Here is a 12,227-nt window from a genome sequence, read left to right on the forward strand (position 1 = left end):
AAAAATTCAAATGTCAAAAACGCTATCGTCCATTTTGGGACGTCACGTCGCTAAAGAAAAAAAAACGTCAAATTATGGCATGTCCATTTTTATTTTTTTGCTTGTCAGTCGTATCTTGTGAAAGGGAGTGTTTACAGATTTACGTGACGTCACGAAACAGATAAAATATAAACAATCATGGCCGATAGCGTTTCGGTTCGTATTGTCAAAAAAATAATTAAAAAATTAAATTTTCATGTATTCATGTCTCAAAAAAATATGATGAGTTTTTTCAATCTAGTACATCGATCTATTAAAAAGTGGATACATAATCAGCGACCAAAAAACGTCCCCACTCAATGAGTGGGGACGGAAACAGATTTTGACGGCCTCCGTGGCGCAGTGGTATGCGCGGTGGATTTACAAGACGGAGGTCCTGGGTTCGATCCCCGGCTGGGCAGATTGAGATTTTCTTAATTTGTCCAGGTCTGGCTGGTGGGAGGCTTCGGCCGTGGCTAGTTACCACCCTACCGGCAAAGACGTACCGCCAAGCGATTTAGCGTTCCGGTACGATGCTGTGTAGAAACCGAAAGGGGTGTGGATTTTCATCCTCCTCCTAAGAAGTTAGCCCGCTTCCATCTCAGACTGCATCATCACTTACCATCAGGTGAGATTGTAGTCAAGGGCTAACTTGTAAAGAATAAAAAAAAAAAAAAAAAAAACACAATTTCTTGGCGCTCAATTCAAGTAGTCGCATTTGGAAATTCAACCTTAAACCCAATCCTTAAGGTTGAATTTGCCTTGAATTTGGGATTTTATTGATTATTAGACTATAGTAAAGGTATAATTTTCTTTACCAATAATTCCAAAACTGTCAAAGGAAAATTGGCCAGTCTTTAAGTGAAATATTCTACATGATTGTGCATCCTTTTATTATAAGAGATCAATGATCTAGTAGAACAATAATGAGCAATTTAAGACCATTTTAAAAAAGTGTCAACTAGCCTATTGTCTTCCATATACACTTTTAGACAATAAATACGATCTTATTCTATCTCTATACAATCACTCTCTTCTCCACTTTGATTAGGAATCTATAGCTCTCTTTCACTCCCATTGTGCGTAATATCTCCCCTCTCTGTTGTGTAATGAAAATTGTAAAAAATCACTGTTAATTCTTGTCCACATAACAAGTAATGTTCATTCATAAATACTATATTATATGCTTTAAAAAAATCTATAAATATTTAATACTGATGAAACATCATCCTGCATACATCCTTTGCTCTATAGTCTATGAAATTTATGTTCATAGACTATAAATTATTGACAATAGATCTCCAACGAATGAATAGTCATTCGTTCGCGAAATAGTCTATGTGTATGTGCATAGACTATTAATTAATTACACTAATCTATGAATAGTCCTTTATACGAGCAACATTCCATGAAATCAATATTCATAGACTATCATAGACATTCGTCTATGAATAGTACTTTGTTAACGAAAGTATATTTTTTGTAAACTGGCTTTACTGCTCTGAGTTCTAGCCCTCTTGAGCATCTAAACTGTCTATAAAATCTATGTTCATAGACTACAAATGTCAATAATCTGCGATATCTATGGAAGTTTGGTAGTTTAGGCGTCTTCATCGTTTCCGCTGTCATTTGAAACTTCGCCATCGCCTATAAAGACCTCTTCTTGCAACATATAGGGTATTTTAGGTTTGTTATTAACTTGTAAGACTGATGCCATAGCCATTCCCGTGCCAAAACTATACTCTATGGGCCTGAGGCTTTCGTCTACATTGTCTGTGGCGGGTCTTTTGGCGGGAACATTCTTTTTCCTAGCGACTCTATGCCTTCTGATATCATCTAACAGTGCTGCGCGTTCATTGTGAAAATTTTCGAAATCTGTGTCAGAGGACGACGGTGATAGTTCCAAATCCCTTTTGGAGAATTTGAAATCATTTGAATGGCTCACTTTCTTCTGTCTTACTATATTGTCTATGTTCTTGCTCTCCGTACTATCTTCTACAGCGCTGGAGCATTCTGAAAAACTGGATGCTACTAACTCATTTCCATTGTCTGAATGTATCACTGAATCATATTTACGCCATATTGTAATTATATTACCACATTTCACTTTTGTTATTGATAAATATACACTTTTTATATTCAATTTAATGTTTGCTTCAAGCACATCTTTTGGCAAGTCACTGTCATTCATATAATTTTCTATTTCAATGTGATACTTATTGTTTTTCTGACATTTCTTTTGATATCTACGTCTGCTGATTTTGTATTTCTTGCAAAGTCTAACTGTTCTTATTTTCTTTGTATCCAATTTTGTTATTAAGCCTTTTCTATCTGTAAACTCTACGGGTATCTGCCTCGGAAACTCTGGTATTTTATCTAATTCTGGCATAGTTTTCGCTAACGCCTGCCTCTCTCTCTCGATCATCAGATCTTCTCTTTTAACTAACTTCCTCTTCAACTCAGTTAGTACAATTTTAGAAGTCTCTCTCTCTTTTTTCCCTGGTCCTGTTGTTACATCTCCAACTGGATTTGTAACAGCATCATCATCTGTTTTAACGCAATAGAAAACTTCATCTCTGATCTCTGGTTCTGCATCATCAATTTTAACAATTGCCACTTCTGTTTCCTCTTCCACTCTCTGTATCTCTTCCTCAATGCGAACTTTGTTGAGCATCTTTTTGAGTCTTATTTGAGAGTTTTGAGCTGTTGACAAGCATTTAGTGATTGCGTCTATGACTTCATCTATATCCCTGTCCAGTACATCCAAATCTAACTCCTGCTTGTTCAACGCACAGGCATCTAGGAACATATCTAGATGGCTACATTTGTCTAAAGCCATTTTGAGTTCGAGACACGATCTAGCTACACCGGTGTGAACATCTGAGTACAACCAGGTATCATTAATGGCTGAACCGGGTTTTTTTAACGCACTGTCACAGTCTTTGGTGCCATAATTCTTTAGCAACCTGTACATTCTTTCGAGGGATTCATAGTTCTCCTTGAATTCTTGCATCAAATGTTCTATAAGGACATTGTGGATCCAGTATAACCGTTCATTGTGGTTTTTGTATATTTGCTTCAGCGTGTGAGCCGTTGGCATGAGGTGAGCCAGCGCTATGTGCTTTAGTAACGTCGACTGGACTACAAGGAACGCGTGGTGGATTTTCTGAAAACAATGGAAAATAGGGATTTGAACCATCACCTTGAACCTTAGACCATTAATAACTGGACGTGGTTCGCACCCAAAATCAACAACAAAAAAGTCTGTCATTTTTTGAGGGGGACGAGGTAAACTCACACATCGAAAACATTTAACACCATTAAGTATATTCTGTGTCATACACTACACACAACTATAAATTTGACTCGCAATACAAACACGCGTAAATTTTACACACACTAACAAACACATTGCTTAGACTATCCACAGATTAAATACATAGAATATTCGATTACTGATCGATGTTTGGCTATTTCTTCAATAAAATTAAGGTTTAAATCCTTTCAAATCAAACGTTATTCCATCTTTTACTAAACTACAAGTTTTTGGACGTTTTTTATGCCATTTAACTACACAAACCGGCATTTTTAGGGAGTTCCTTACACGACGAAAACGATTACAACAATGAAACATCGATTCTGTAGCAACAGTTTTTATAAACGCATTAGATCATAGATTTTTGATCTTTGCCAGAGGGGTAACGGTTAGCGAACCAAGTCCTGTTATTAATGGTCTAAGCCTTGAACCTTAGAAGCTGTGGAATTAGTAGGTGACGTCACTCCTCCACCACTCCACTCACCATCAGAGTGTCGGTGTGGTGCTCGTAGGTGACGTCACCGCGGAGCCAGGGCACGTTCCCCAGAAGTGCTGATGAGGCCCTGCACATGAGCAGCAGCAGCTCCGACTGCTGGCGGCGCAGCATCGCATGCATCGACTCTACGGCCGACGTGACTGATTCTCTGAAATCATTAAAAATCTTGGCATTGTCTGGCAACTGCAACTTCATTTCTGTGAAAATTTTCGTCATGTAAATTCGTTACAGGACTACAGAACAGCAAGGTACCGGACGGTGTCATCCTTACGTTGTGAACATTCAGGCAATTCGTACAAAACAATTTGCATTTACATTTCTAATTCGCACAGCAAGTATTTGTAACGCCTTTTCTGCGTTTGTGTTTCCTGAAACTTACACTTTAAGCACCTTCAAACCTAATGGTGACGAAGAAGCCCGATACCAACGCTGATTGTAGATCTGGACGCCCAAAAACGTCCTTCACGATCCTGACGATGACATAACGAACGACAATGCTTCTCAGGCAACACAAACACAAGCAACACAGCGTCTTCGCCGGCGGAGACGAGGTCCCCGAAATCTAACGTCACCCAGACGTGGGTTTTTTAACTCACGATCGGGGTGCCGTGACTTATACACTCAGGCCAAAACACCCTTCCCGAATGGCCCTCTTAGCCGAGGTCCGAGTCTCAGAGGAGACGCCCTTAGAGAGCCGTTCCGCCCATCTACTTACTTCTGCCTTCGGGCCCCATCAGGCGATGCTTCTGCGCTCGCCCAAACCCCCCGGTGACGCCGCTGAGGTCCCATAAGGAGCCTACGGCACTTACACAATCAGAAAAAAAGGGGACGAAGATGGGACGCGAGTGGTATGCGCGGTGGATTTACAAGACGGAGGTCCTGGGTTCGATTCCCGGCTGGGCAGATTGAGATTTTCTTAATTTGTCCAGGTCTGGCTGGTGGGAGGCTTCGGCCGTGGCTAGTTACCACCCTACCGGCAAAGACGTACCGCCAAGCGATTTAGCGTTCCGGTACGATGCCGGTACGATGTAGAAACCGAAATGGGTGTCGATTTTCATCCTCCTCCTTGACAAGTTAGCCCGCTTAAATCTTAGACTGCATCATCACTTACCATCAGGTGAGATTCAAGGGCTAACTTGTAAAGAATAAAATAAAATAAAAATGGTGATGGTGGGACAACGACGACGACCACGAAAACGACAACGATGATAATGAAAATGACGATGGCGATGATGGATGATCGTGACTCACAGGGTCGCGTGGAGCGCGGCGTATTCGCGGCAACAAGCGGTGGCGCGCCGCACGAGCGCCGTGTAGTCGCGCAGCAGCGCCAGCAGCGCGCGCAGGGAGCCGCGGCATCGCGAGCGGTGCGCCGCGCGTACGCCCAGCGGCGCCAAAGCGTACGCCGCCAGCTTCGCCAACGACCAGCGCTGTAAACTGAGCGTTATATCCACTTACGGCACCTCAGACTAAATACATATGGACTGGTATCGCACCCAAATTCATGAACAAAATTTTCTAAGGAAAACGAGCTTAGATTTCATACATATATTATACTAAACTAGCAGTTTTTGTTCGTTTTTTACACCATATAACGGTGTTATGTGGTGGTCGTGTTCGTCGGTTATAGAGCTCCGTAAAAATACCTTTTTGTGTTGAATTGAGTTGTCTTTGCCGGTAGGGTGGTAACTAGCTACGGCCGAAGCCTCCCACCAGCCAGACCTGGACCAATTAAGAAAATCTCAATCTGCCTAGCCGGGGATCAAACCCAGGACCTCCGTTTTGTAAATCCAACGCGCATACCACTGCGCCACGGAGGCCGTCAAAAGACCTAATCACTATTTTGGTCTATAATATCAACCTAATAAAATAATCAATAAATCAATTGGGAAATGTCATGTATGATATCCACCAGTAAACCGGATGATATTTGTTAAATGAAAACTCAGTTTCGTTCATGTCAACTAACATACGACAAAGATAATGAATTAGCCCGCAGGAGGGCTATTTAATAGCCTATCTATGACTCATAAGCATAGCTGGGCATTAACTCGTTAATCCGTTAATCGTTAATTAACGAAGTTAACATGTTGATTAACGGATTAACTTTTAAGTTAACTTTTAAAAATGTTAACGGACCCGTTAACTTCCGTTAACGTGCAGAAGTCCGTTAATTGTTAATCCAATGCCTACTATTTACCGCGCGACGTGATTAACAGGTTTAAACAAGTAAGAAATTATGAAAGATTTTTTTTCAACAAATTACTATATTTATGTTAAAATTATAGATAGATTTTATCTATAATAAAACTAAAAACAAATTATGTCACTTTTCCCCAGTGCTCACCTTTATTTTTCCAATGGGGATCTCACACAATGATATAAAAAAAAATGCAATATAAACCAGTCATATTAACGGATTAACCGATTAACGTTAACTTGCGTTAATTCTTCCGACATGTAACGCTTTAACGTTTAACGAAGCTAACTTTTTTTGTAGGGGATTAACGATTAACGAAGTTAACTATTTGATTAACGGTGCCCAGCTATGCTCATAAGTGCGAGTAACGAATTATCTTTCTATAGTATCGTGTTATACAGAGAGAGATAGAGGTTAATTTAAAACTGAGAGCCGTGATAGCCCAGTGGATGTGACCTCTGCCTCCGATTCCGGAGGGTGTGGATCAGCGCCGGACCGAGGTAAATTTTAGAATGGAGCGAGATCCAATTAAGGCGCCTTTCCTGTTTGCTCCTAACATTATATACTAGGGACGTTTGAAAAGTTCGTAGCCATACATACATACATTTTTAACCGACTTCAAAAAAAGGAGGAGGTTTCTCAATTCGACCGTTCGATTTCGATTCGATTCAAGCCGTTTAAATCATAAAGATTTTATGGATTTTTGGACTGAATTTTCAGACACTTCTTTCAGATACGGCTTCAATTAACACAGCACTAACTTACCCGGCACCGCCTTCAAACTGATCAGAAGATAGCACATACGACGTTATGTTTCGCTTTTAATTTAATGAAAACTTTTTTATGATATAGTAGTATATTATAAAGTTTTTTGTGCTTAGGTAAAGAAGCCCTATTACAAGCCCCCGGCCGAAGGCCGGTGTAGAATAAAGTTCGCGGCCGAAGGCCGCGCGTTTTTTGCGCTCGGGTAAAATGCCCAGCCATAGCCACGGTCGAAAGCCCTATTACAAACCCCCCGCCGAAGGCCGGTGTATAATAAAGTTCGCGTTTTTTGCTATATATCCGATCTTAATGAAACAAAGCCTATATGTTGCCCTGGACTATGCTTAATCTATTTGTGAAATCCGCATCAAAATCCGTCCAGTAGAACCAGAGAATAGCGCGAACATTCAGACAGAAGGACAGACGTACAGACAGACAGACAAGAAAATTAAAAAAAATGTTTTCGTATTCAATTGCTCATTTCTAATTGCCCTAACTTGATTTTAGTTAAATTTGGGCAAAGTACAGACACTCGATTTCTACTCTTTTATTATAGTATAGATAGATAGATAGATTGATTGACTTTTAGGAAGATAGCTGACACTATTGGCATCTTAACAAAAGCCAAACATCACATAATCGCCTTGACTTCTTTGAGTTGAACAAATACGCGATCGACTGACGAATTTTCGCAACTGCTTGGAGTTGTTTGAGGCAGATACTTTTTTGTAACCATGGTCACAAGACCATGGTTAAAACCTGAGTATATTACTTTAACTCCAGAAACAAAAGTACAGTCTAAAAAGTGGACACGACCAGGATCCAATGTTCCAAAAAAGCAGAAGCGGTTTTGCGTGTTGCAAAAGTAATGGCCTTAGTTTTTTGAGATTCGCGGGATGTAATTACGGTGGATTACTAAAAAAAGGCGTAAATATAAACTCTGCTTAATAGTGAAATCTGCTGCGATGTTTCAGAGGACAAATTAAAGAAAAATGGCCATGATCATTGAGAAGAAAAGTTTTGTTTCATCAGGATAATTTGCGAGTTTCTGCTATGCTTTTAACAAACGTGTGAAACGTTTGTTAAAAGCATAGCAGAAATTCATCAGTATAATTTAGAATTCTTACCTTACCACCATATTCATATGATCTAGTCTCGTCTCGATCATCGACTTTTATCTATTTCCGAAGCTAGAAAAAGCACTTCGTCATCAACCCATATTCGGCTCACTGCTGAGCTCGAGTCTCCTCTCAGAATGAGAGGGGTTAGGCCGATAGTCCACCACGCTGGCCCAGTGCGGATTGGCAGACTTCACACTCGCAGAGAATGAAGATAATTCTCCGGTATGCAGGTTTCCTCACGATGTTTTCCTTCACCGATTGAGACACGTGATATTTAATTTCTTAAAATGCACACAACTGAAAAGTTGGAGGTGCATGCCCCGGACCGGATTCGAACCCACACCCTCCGGAATCGGAGGCAGAGGTCATATCCACTGGGCTATCACTGCTCTATTTTTATGAAAGTGGTCTATGCATTTTCAAAGAGTTTAAAGAAAAAAAATAGCTGGTATAGAATTGTTTCCAGGCCAACAAAATAAGTGTATTGAGCTCTAAATAAAGTTGAAAAATAAATTAACTAAATAAATATAGCTTTGTAGTTACCTGGTTTACTTAGGCTACGAACTTATGGGACGCGAAGATTTTGACCATACTCAGGCCAATTGAAAATGAGGCACAATACCGTCTCTCGATCACGTAGTGCCTGCCTGCCTGCCACCCTAGTGCCCCCTAGTACCTATAGAACCCGCGCGGCGAGTGGCGCTTGGGCGCCCCTGAGATCGCGGCACCCGGGTGTAACGCACCCCATGCACTACAGGTAAAGACTCTAGCTCACGTAGCGCCCGGGTGCAATCATCACCGTAGCGCCCCCTAGTACCTATAAAACCCGCGCGGCGAGTGGCGCTTGGGCGCCCCTGAGATCGCGACACCCGGGTGTAACGCACCCCCTGCACTATAAGTAAAGACTCTCTAGCTCACGCAGCGCCCGGGTGCAATCATCACCCTAGCGCCCTCTATTACCTGTATATACCCGGGTTAAAATCAACGCACTCCCTGCACCATAGGTAAAGAAAGACGCCTCTATAAGTAAATTCGCGCACGTCGCGTTCATCTCTTCGATTTAAATATAGACGATCGAAAACAAATAAATTTCTTTTCGATCTTGTCTTTACCATTTCGGCGCCCCCTAGGATTTGGCGCCTGGAGCGACCGCTCCGTTCGCCGTATGGACGGTCCGGCCCTGGTGTGGATTCGAATCCAACCCGGGGCATGCACCTCCAACTTTACAGTTGTGTGCATTTTAAGAAATTAAATATCACGTGTCTCAAACGGTGAAGGAAAACATCGTGAGGAAACTGCATACCAGATAATTATCTTAATTCTGTGCGTGTGTGAAGTCTGCCAATCCGCATTGGGCCAGCGTGGTGGACTATTCACCTCTCTCATTCTGAGAGGAGACTCGAGCTCAGCAGTGAGCCGAATATGGCTTGATAACGTTATAAAATAAACCTCAAATCAATTGGGAAATATCATGTATGATATCCATCAGTAAACCGGATGATATTTGTTACATGGAATTTGGTTTATGTCTATACTAGCATACGAAAAATATAGTGAATTAGCTTCAGGAGGGCAAAACGATTTTTCGAATTATCTTTCTATAGTATCGTGTTATACAGAGAGATTGAGGGTAATTTAAAACTAATCTATACTAATATTATAAAGAGGAAAACTTTGTTTGTATGTTTGTTTGTTTGTTTGATTGTAATGAATAGGCTCAAAAACTACTGGACCAACTTTAAAAATTCTTTCACCATTCGAAAGCTACATTATCCACAAGTAACATAGGCTATATTTTATTTTGGAAATAAATAGGGTTCCGTAAGATATTTGGGTTTTTCAGACACAAGGTGTAAAAAATCAACCAGAAAAGTAGGGTAGGGGTAGGTAGGAATAGGGTAGAGGTAGGCTAGGGGTAGGGTAGAGGTAGGATAGGGGTAGTTGAAAGATTACATCGGATTTCACGCGGACGAAGTCGCGGGCGTCGGCTAGTGAGTTATAAAAACGTTGATACAGAATAGCACTACTATTCTGGTCGACGGGACGGTCATAAAACACACAATGTAAATATTTCCTTGGAGGGAATGCCAGCAATAAGGCCACTATAGCCAACACTGCCACGTTCCGTTCACCCGTAGTGAGCCAGCCTCCCCTCCGTGCCACCCGTATGTTTCCATGCGACCTCAGCATCAGCCACCTCCACCTCCAAATAGGTACTAGGTAAGGATACCATCAACAGTCCAACAAACAGTATTCTATCTTCTCTGGACCCTTAATCATTGAGCTATGGAGTTTTAAAGTAACTTTTAGCAGTAGCATCTAAAGTAAACTCGTACAAGGTACATACTTTTGGAGGTGTTGCTAGCAACAGGGCCACTATAGTCAACACTGCCATATTCCATTCAACCGTACCGCCCCCGTGACTACAGGGTACTTCAACTTTAGGAGCTTTCTACTCCACCTCCAACTAAGTACCAGGAGAGTATACCATCCAAATTCCAACAAACAGTATTCTATCTTCTCTGAACCCCTTAATCGTGGAGCTATGGAGGCTTGAAATAACTCTTAGTAGTAGTATCTAAAGTAAACAAGGTACATACTTCTTTGGAGGTGATGCCAACAACAGGGCCACTATAGCCAACACTGCCACGTTCCGTTCGCCCATGGTGAGCCAGCCTCCCCCCGTCCCGCCCGCATGTCTCCAGGCGACCGCAGCCTCAGGAGCCTCCTGTTCCACTTCCACACTGTCCTCCCTGAACAGCAGCCCACTTTCCAGAACCGCTATTATGTTCTCCCTACTGTATATGAGCTGGAATGAGATTTTTTTTATTTTGAAAACAAACAGCTGTAGTCAAATCTATATAAATAAAAATGGAATTTCAAAATGTGTGTATAACTTTCGAACAACTGCACCAAATTGGATGATTCTTGGTTAAATGTATTTTTTATTGTTAAGACAAGGTTTGTTTAATATAAGTATTAAAAAAAAAAGACTAAAAACAACACTATAATCCTGTACATACAATTTGTAATAATACTTAAATAAGGGGTGGGGTAGAGTTGGGGTAGGTTAGGGGTTGGGGCGAAGTGCACAAAAGTCTAAGTGAAGCTTCACCGGGATTGCTAGTTTAACATAATTTTAGCCTTAGACTATGTAATTATCTACCATACCTCTTAGAATTTTTAACAAATTTAACATTATCTGCCTAAGCCCACCGACCCACATAGAAGCAGTATGTTGGGTCTAAAGCTCCACATCAACTCTCCTATAATTTTAAGTGCCTCGGTAGAGCAGTGGTATGCGCGGTGGATTTATAAGATGGAGGACCTAGGTTTGATGCCTGGCTGGGCTGATTGAGGTTTTCTTAATCGGTCAAAAAAATAAGCAACCCATGACACGTCTGCTTTCTTGTGCCGTTTTAGTACTAAAACAGATGCTACTGAGAAGCAGGGTAGCTGCAAGCATGGGGAAGTGACCAATTCTAGGAAAGTAACCACCAGCACACCATGCTGTGCCTGTGACCACACATCTCTGGTTAAGGGTTAAAAATATAGACACAGGCAATAAACACTTACCATATTGGGCCTGAATTTCATTGCAATCCATTTCCTTGACAGCAGGGGTGGGTGGAAATCTTGTTTCATAAACAGTGCCATCTCACTGAAAATAAAATTATTGTAATGTATTATGTATGAGAAACTTGCATACTTGTGAATTGTCTTAAATCTATATACATCCTCAGGAGATGTTGACTCCACAACGTGCAATTGCAATTGTCCGGTTTTGGGGTGAAACATACGTAGAGAGTATTTTGTCCAACCTGGGTGACGTTGTCGCATGGGTGACGTTGTCGCATGGGTGACGTTGACGCATGGGTGCCGTTGTCGCATGGGTGCCGTTGTCGCATGGGTGCCGTTGTCGCATGGGTGACGTTGTCGCATGGGTGACGTTGTCGCATGGGTGCCGTTGTCGCATGGGTGACGTTGTCGCATGGGTGACGTTGTCGCATGGGTTCGTCGACTTTTCACGGATGACAGCAAAATAAATAAATCATTATATAATCCTGATGAACTACCACAAAGTAACACCTGCTTCAATTCAAATCAATTGGTAAATTTGAATGTGATACAAGTTGAAAGGTCTGAGGTGTGAAGTCCATTCTGAGAAGAGACCCGTGCTCAACTGGAAGTCGATTACAGGTTTTTAATGTCCACTATGATGATAACATACTAGCAGACACTACTACTGTAGTATTAGTAGAGACAAATATCTTAGCAATCCATGGATTCACTATGCTGGTGCCAGGTTCATCG

At 41.4% G+C, this 12,227-nt stretch overlaps 1 protein-coding gene across 1 annotated transcript in view; it reads right to left on the reverse strand.

Annotated features, from left to right (window-relative positions):
* The window catches only part of LOC112045794 (uncharacterized), a 23,244-nt gene continuing 11,017 nt past the window's right edge, over window positions 1–12,227 (reverse strand). Inside the window, exons 2-6 of the mRNA XM_052889740.1 lie at window positions 11,490–11,574; window positions 10,514–10,722; window positions 5,082–5,267; window positions 3,819–3,978; window positions 1–3,184 (exon numbers count right to left, since the gene is read on the reverse strand). Coding sequence (XP_052745700.1) covers window positions 1,619–3,184; window positions 3,819–3,978; window positions 5,082–5,267; window positions 10,514–10,722; window positions 11,490–11,570 — 2,202 coding nt within the window. The 5' untranslated portion in view covers window positions 11,571–11,574 and the 3' untranslated portion in view covers window positions 1–1,618. The remainder of the gene's footprint in view (window positions 3,185–3,818; window positions 3,979–5,081; window positions 5,268–10,513; window positions 10,723–11,489; window positions 11,575–12,227) is intronic.

The sequence above is a fragment of the Bicyclus anynana genome, chromosome 26, assembly GCF_947172395.1.
Source record: "Bicyclus anynana chromosome 26, ilBicAnyn1.1, whole genome shotgun sequence".
In the NCBI taxonomy this organism is placed as follows: domain Eukaryota; kingdom Metazoa; phylum Arthropoda; class Insecta; order Lepidoptera; family Nymphalidae; genus Bicyclus; species Bicyclus anynana.